The sequence below is a fragment of the Halichoeres trimaculatus genome, unplaced genomic scaffold (genome assembly GCF_033239565.1).
Source record: "Halichoeres trimaculatus isolate MK-OKI-2021-1 unplaced genomic scaffold, fHalTri1.1 fHalTri1_scaffold_13, whole genome shotgun sequence".
Classification (NCBI taxonomy): domain Eukaryota; kingdom Metazoa; phylum Chordata; class Actinopteri; order Labriformes; family Labridae; genus Halichoeres; species Halichoeres trimaculatus.
The window spans coordinates 24,222,696-24,230,676 of NW_027437191.1; the positions used below are offsets into that span (position 1 = coordinate 24,222,696).

At 42.5% G+C, this 7,981-nt stretch overlaps 1 protein-coding gene across 1 annotated transcript; it reads right to left on the reverse strand.

Annotated features, from left to right (window-relative positions):
* Nucleotides 1-5,451: 5,451 nt before the first annotated feature.
* LOC141802213 (transcription factor Sox-11-A-like) lies at nucleotides 5,452-7,242 on the reverse strand. The gene has a single exon (XM_074685723.1). The coding sequence runs from the start codon at nucleotides 7,120-7,122 to the stop codon at nucleotides 5,959-5,961; it is 1,164 nt and encodes a 387-aa protein (XP_074541824.1). The 5' UTR covers nucleotides 7,123-7,242; the 3' UTR covers nucleotides 5,452-5,958.
* Nucleotides 7,243-7,981: the final 739 nt, after the last annotated feature.

Consider the following 7,981-nt stretch of genomic DNA (forward strand, 5'->3'; position numbering starts at 1 on the left):
TCACCTTCAGAGAAACAGTATGTAATCATATAATGATAAAACCTACTTCCTGTTTTTGTAGATACTTCTCATTTTGGAACTTCATCATCATGTTTAAAAGCTGAGCATGCCCTTGAATTATTGCTCTCTACTCTTCTGAAATGGATGTGAAAACCCTGTTTGAAACCTAAACTTCAAACAGCATTTTCTCTGAACCTGATCATTGGAGGTAGCTGCTGTAATTGTGGTGAGTTGTCTTCACTCAGCTGAATATGGACTTAGTTAAACAGATAAAATACAGAGGTCTGACTCCTCCACAGGTCTGACTCCTCCATAGGTCTGACCCCTTCACGGATCCAGCTCCTCCTCAGGTCTGACTCGTCTGAGTGATGAACTTGGAGGTATTTGATGGCGGCTCATCTGAACACGAAGCGTCGTCTCTCTGACCTATGATCTCACCAAGTCAAACACTGACTCTTTGTCTCCCGCTCGGGGTAAAATTAGCTCCTCTGTCATCGAGGCCTTAGAGACGATGAGGAGGGGTCAGGACCAAGATTTTAAACTGATCCAGACACACAACGGCTGGCTCATATTGGCCTGTCAGTCACAAAGGGTTGTTCCATGTACCAACACCACCAACGCTGCTCTAATGTGGAGGAGAAACCTGGGATGGCCTTTGACCCTGCTGAAACCTGAAAGGTCAGTCTTTGCTGTGGAAGTCCTCCCTCTTCAACTGCCTCACAATGAAACCTAACCTCACAGAAAACAACTGGAAAACCTTCTGAGGGATCAAATTATCCCAGCTGCTCACAGCAAACACTAAAGATTGTTTGGAACGTTTGTAAGTGAAATGTTTTCATGTCTTTGACGACTATCATAAGCTTCACAGCAGTCTGATTTAAATAGTGTGAAATGTTAGCTATTGAGCTAGCACCCTGATATGGTTGCCAACACCTCAAAAGCTAATGCTAACTTAATTCAATGACTAAAATCTAGCTTGTTCCAAAGCTTTCATTTGCGTCAGGCCAACAGTTTGTAACTGACAACTATGCTTAACAGAACATTGACTGCGCCTTGATATTAATGGATTCATTAGCTAAATGTTTCATGCTATGAGTGCTAAACTGTTCTGAACATGCTACCAAATATTTTTAACAGTTAAAAGAAGAATAAGCACAATTTTGGACATAGGAATTTAATATACGTACAGCCAGCTACAATAAGCTAATCATGCAAAGACTACACAATAGTACTACTAAAGAGTTTGGTTTAGGAAAGCTGTTAGTGAGGATGCTAAAGGCTTGCTTCAGCATGTCCAAACGGTTGATCCCCAGTGGTAGGCTTCAAAACTTCAAACCAGGAAGCAATACGTGATGTCACTGAGACTAATATTCTGAACACGTAGAGCTTGATGCTGTTCCTGATTGGCTGAATGAACAAGTTTAAAAGTAATATTTTTAACTGACTAAAACTAATTAAAAATGAATAAAAAAGGCTAGAATGTGTCCCAAGGTTATGGTATCTTGATCTTATTATAACACTAGATTAAAAAGAATAACAGTGGTAATACATCCCTCGTTTTTAAGCTCAGGGAGCTAACCAGAAATGCTAACAGACACTTAATCAGATAAATTCACTGGACTCTTCTTACAGTGCGTGACTTTTTTGTACTGCTGATCAAAGTTAGTTTTTGTAGAAATGTTTGCCAAAAAGCTAGCATGCTCATATTGTTGAAGACACTTCAAATTCTAATGCTAATGAATTGTAACACCAAAAGCTATAATATATCTTTAAGCTGTTCCACTTGATCTGAGTCGAGAGTGGTGAAGATTTGACGAACAGAACCGAGAATGAACAAGGTTAACTTTGATACTTTAACTTCACATGAGCGAACTGTTTTGTGCTATGCTGTTCTTCGCATGCTACCAAGAATTACAGCTTTTTTATACCGTTAAGATAGGATAGCTAGCATACTTTTCGGCACAAGAATTTAATGCTTACACAACGAGCTGCAGCATGCTATTCGGACAAAGATTACACAATGAAGAGTTTGGCTAACTCAACAGAGGCAGGATAGCTGTTAGCGAGGATACTAAAGGCTTACTTCAGCATTTCCAAATTGGGGATCCCAAATGGTAGGTTTCAATATGCTGAACCAGGAACCAACAAGTGACGTCAGTGCGACTTGAGTGGAGCTTGATGCCAGATCCTGTTAAACTAAACCAACAAGTTAAAAAGTACTTTATGACTTTTAAATTGACTACAGCTATAAATAGTGAAAAAGGACTAAAATGTTGCTTAAAGTGAGAGGTATCTTCATCAGAGGATGAAAAACTAAACTGAAAACAAACGATGCTAACACATTCTCTTTTTGCAGCTGAGAAAAGCTAACCAGATATGCCAATAGACACTAATCCAGATAAATTTACTGGACTATTTTTACAGTGTGTGACTTCTTGTACTGCTGATCAAAGCTGGTTTCTGCTGATGAGCACAGACACACACACTCACACAGATACGGTGTGTGAGTATGTGGGTCAAGTGTTTAACGTGTGTGAGTGTGAAGGAGAAAACCTGTGTTAAAGAGACATTCAGCTTTAATTTCATGCACACTGATCCTCTTTATTTATTATACAACACACACACACACACACACACACACACACACACACACACACACACACACACACGAGAGCTCCTTTAATTTTAAGACACTTTCACTTTTACAAACTGGTTCAACTCTTTTCAGTGATAAGAAATAGTTAAATTAAGTTTTATGTACTAGATAACCATCCTGTCCATCTGCTCATTAACGCAAGTATCTAACCAGCCAATCACATGGTAGCAACTCAATTCAGACTGGGCATCAGAATAGAGTAGAAAGGTGTCCTCTTCCTCCTCTTCTTCCTCCTTTGTCCATGTGTCTCCTTAGACGGGACTTGCTCTCCTCTTTAAGCAGCAGCAGATGAGAAAACACACTGAGCTCCTGTTCGTTGACCCAGTCACCTCTGACCCCTCTGACCCCTGAGGCTTCGCTGTGATAGTCTTCAGATCTTGCCCCAGATTTGCATTCTGGGCAACCTAAACAAATGAGGAGTGGAGGCAGAGATCTTCCTCTCAGACCTGCTTCAGACAGTTGGGCAGAAAGACCAGCTAACATGTTCATAGTGAACTGACTCAGTTTTTACTTGTGACTTCAGTTTATCCTTCAGCTAGCACATCATGGACTGTGAGATCATTACTTTATCTTAAAACAATAATTTTATTTATATTCGAAGATTTGTTTTTGGCGTTATTGACTGATGATTACATGTGTTGTGTTTTGTTTTAAGTCCATCTTTGGTTCTGATGAAACTTTGTGTTTTCTCTAAGTTTGGTTTCAACAAAGATTTTGAGCTTTACACACTGATAGTGCAGATCTTCAATGAATGCATAATCCGTTTCAGATCAAGATTTCACAACAACACCAACATGGCTTGATTTTGTCTTAAAATCTGTTAAAACTATTAAACAGCTCATTAACCTCTGCAGACTGTGTAAACAAGATAACTGTAATCTTCCTCGTATCAGCAGTTTACAATCCTCTTCCTCTTCCTGCTGTTCAGAGTCTGTGCATTGTAAATCTTCATCTTCATCAAAATAGACCAAAACATCTTTAATCTGATCTGTTAAACTGTTAAAGCTGCTCCTCTTAATCCACATTTACTCTGCTCACATGTGAAAATCTCAGTGTGTCTCTCTGTGTGTGTATGTGTGTGTTAGTGTGTGTGTGAGTGAGTGAGACAGCAAGCACCCACACTAATCTTATTTATCATCAGACGTCTGGACGACACACAGAGTCGTTACAGACCTGTGAGCGTCGACAGATTAAGGATTGTTTTGACTCATTTCTTTTTAAAGCGCTTTAAACCTGGAATTTAAAAACTTTCAAGGACTGCTGAGAAGAAGTGAAGTGGGTCCCAATAGTCCTACTTTGATGTTAAATTCAGATCAAAATTTAGAAAATTTGAAAACTTTTTTACAAAATAAAACAGATTTTAAACTGGATAACGATTATCGGGCACAAATGAGAGCTCAAGGCCAGGACTGGACACATTTCAGGTGAATGTTAATACTCTAACAGTCCTTTAAATTTCCAGGTGGTCTCCAGGGTTGAAAAAAAATAAAACTTTTTAATAACTTTCAAGGCCTGCCAAAGACTGCACACCTGTTTTCTTGCATTACATGTTAAAACATGTCCTGAAATATCTAGTATAAAGATCTCTAAGGTCTCATTTAACACAATTAAACAATTTTTCACTGTTAATACAGACCACTGAGGTAATATATGGACCTGTGGGCTTCATTTAAAGATACTGTTGAGAATTTTTTAGCCTAAATTGAGAAACTTTTTTAGACTTGTCAGTTTCGATCTTTAAATCCTCAAAGTATAAAAAGGGTATTTTGCTGATTATGGATGTTTTACATCAGTCATACATCACTAAGATTGTGTGATGTGAAAAAAAGCTCCAGAGCTGACACTGAATGGCCCTTGAGGTGAGAAATTGGGGCCTTGAATATTTCTGCAGATTAGATATGAGCACTGATGGATGTTTCCTGTTGTTTTACAATCCTTTGTAAGTCTTTCAAGGTTTTTCTGTTAAAGACTTAAAAGATTTCTCATGAGCCCTTACTGACCAATTGAAATAAACATACATTCACTTGGTTTTGATTGTAAAGCTATGTAGGCCTTTGCGTTAAACAATACATCATTTGTTGGTTCATTTTCACCTGAAATTTTCTCACGAACCTGTAGTGGGATTCCAAGGATGTCTCTGTTTCAGTTCCTGAAATTTAATTTTGAATTTTGTATTGTGGCCTAGCGTGAATAAGAAATTCCTTTAAAGTAGAATAAGTGCATTAGAAACCTGTTATATAGTCAAAAAGGGAGCAGACAGGCCCTTTAATGGACCCCTTGTCAGCAAATCACAGCACAGATCAATAATCAAACAGAGCAGGTCTCAGTTCCAGCTGATTTATTCAGTTGTCACATACAGACTTCATCATGAAGAACGAGTTAATGCAGTCTCCTCTCTGCTACCAAAAACATGGAATGCTCCTTTTGTTAATTTTTTTTCTTTATATTGCACAAAAATAATGAAAAAAATAAAAAATAAAAACAAATATGTGCCGTCGATGATATAAAAACGTAACAGAAAATCCAGTTTGGACTCATTCACACTGATATACATAAACTCCTAAATTTTAACTATTTTACACAACATATACAACCAAACAGTCTCCCTTTCACAATAAAGGCTCCACTTCCTGTCTGTACACGCGTTTAAAACAACAGCAAGGCATTAAAGCAAGGCAGGCTGGCTGGGATTTGAACCCTCACATGCTCAAATAAAAATAATATTTATCAGTCTGAATGAACCGTGGTAGGAGAAGAAGAAGAGAAGAAGTGCCTGAACATTCCCTTTACTGTACAAAAATATGCCTGAAAATACTTTTATTCTGCAGATCTTTAAAAAAACATGAGGTATGTCTGGTTATGTAAATATCAAAATGGTTCCTGTCGCACCTGTGCTCCGTTTGGGCTTTAACTCAACATTTCATGACTGAAGAGTCATAGAAGAGTCCTGAAGTTCCGGTCCTGGTTCTGGAGGAACACAAAGAGTCTCATCCTGATTTAAGAAGGGAATGCATAGTTCGGGTCCTGGTGTAGACCCGAGCGTCTGAAAATAAATCCATAAAACCCTGTAGATGTTAATTTAGATCAGCTTTTTTGCAGAAGTACCGTGGTGAGTCTCCCAGAAATCAGTGATCCTACCCCGGGCAGCAGCAGCCCCATCACCCCGGTCCCTGACGGGCTCTGGAGCTCCACGTCCTCCCCTCCAGAACCAGCTGCGGGGCAGATGAGGTTGCTGGGTCTGGATGGAGATTGATAATCCTCTTACCTGACCCGGTGTGCTGTCGATAAACCCCCATCAGGGGTCAATACGTAAACACCAGGTCCGAGAAGTTGGCCTCCAGCCAGTTCCCGGCGATCATCTCGCTGAGCTCCGGAGTGCAATAATCCGGGAAATCGAAGTGGGACCCGATGCTGCCCTCACTGTCCAGATCCTTATCCACCAAGGACAGGCTCAGGTTTCCCGTGCTGCACGACGTGTTCCACGGCTCGGAGGAGGCGTGGAGGCCGGCCAGGAGGTTCAGGGTGAAGTCTGAGCTCTCCGTGGGGAGGTCATCCAGGTCCTCTCCGCAGCAGGAGGAGGAGGAGGTGGAGCCGGACCGGGACGAGGACGCTGGTGAGAGGGAGGCCGGGTAGGAGGAGGTGCCGGTGCCCTGGCGGGTGATGTTCTTGAAGCTGTAGAAGAGCCGGCCGGAGGACTCGTACATGCTGGTTCCCTCCGGCTCGGCTGCGGGACTGAGGCGGGACGTCTCGTCCTCCTCGTCCGCTTTGAACTCAAGCTCCTCATCGGTGTCATCTTCATCATCGTCGTCATCATCATCATCGTCCTCGTCTTCATCATCGTCCGTAAATTCCCGCTTGACGAGTTTGCTGGCTTTGAAGCTGGTGGTCAGGACGTACCGGTACCGGGGGTCCTGGTGCTGGTGCTGTGGGATATGGCTCCCCGCTCGGACCGGACCGACCACCGGTTTGCTGGGTTTCAACTTGGAGAGTTTTTTGGGGGCGGTGTGGGTCTTAGTAACAGGTCTGGGGGTTGCTTTCTCCGGAGACTGAGAGGTAGACTTCCCCGCAGGAAACGCTCCCCCCTCCGTCTTGGGCTTCTTCTTGGGTCGGTACTTGTAGTCCGGGTAGTCGGCCATGTGCTTCAGTCTCAGCCGCTCCGCCTCCCGGATGAACGGCGTCTTCTCGGTATCTTTTAACATTTTCCACCGCTTCCCGAGCCGCTTGGATATCTCCGCGTTGTGCATGTCCGGGGACTGCTCCATAATCTTCCTCCTCTCGATTTTGGACCACACCATGAAGGCGTTCATGGGCCGTTTGATATGACCGGATGCCGTTTTACACCAGTCCGGCTTCACCGGCACAGGGCTACACGCTGAGGCCGGGAGCAGCTCACGCTCCTCCGGATGGGTCGCCTCGCGGGACCCGCTGTTAATCCCCTGTCCGCCATGTTCCGTGTGCTGAACCATGGTCCAACTTTAAACCGACCCGAACTCAGCGCCGACTCTACGCAACTATAATCCCGTTTGTGATTTGCTTCTTTCCCGCTGCGGCTCTCTCTTCAGCCTGACAGCATCTCATCTGCTTAAACTTCCAAACCGGCGTCTTATTAACTGGCTGACGTTAACGCTCTCTACCAATCATCTCCCTTCTTCACGAAAGCCTTCCCGCCTCCGCCCCGCCTGCAGCCAATTACAGCGTCTCCAAGCCTCCTTCTCCCCCGCGTGCCCTCCCTCAGACGTCTGGCCGTTATTCTAATCATTCCAGGGAAGTAATCGACATTTAACGGATTTTTATTGATGTTTAGTGATACCAAATCACTTAAAATAACACTGAAACATCCTCTAGCTAGGGCTTCACACATTTGATAAGATCTTATTCCATTCATCACTGTTCAGTCTCTGTATTAGTGCAAGTGGGGAAGATTAGACTTGAATATCGTCATTGTTTTTAATTAACCGATTAATTTGATCGGTCATTATGCAAAAATCTGTGCTTCCAAAACATTAGATAGCAAAGTAATGGCAATAAACGTCTGTTAAAATATACTGTGAAATTTCACCCTTACAAATCCATTTTCTTTCTAAAATGCAGTCAAGGCAGGCCTCTCAGAAAAGAATCTTCACCATTTGAGAAACCTTTAAAGAGCTCAGGTGCTCTTAAAGCGGTTCGTGAGTCCACAAGGGTCATTTCATTTGCTGTAAAGTCCTTTAGGAACCCTGCACTGACTTTTCAGGAACCCTTAAAGAGGGTTTGGACATTCCTGGTTAAGAAATAAAGGTCAGTTTAGGTTATTTCCGCCTCCATGTCCTCAGGTGTACTTGTGTG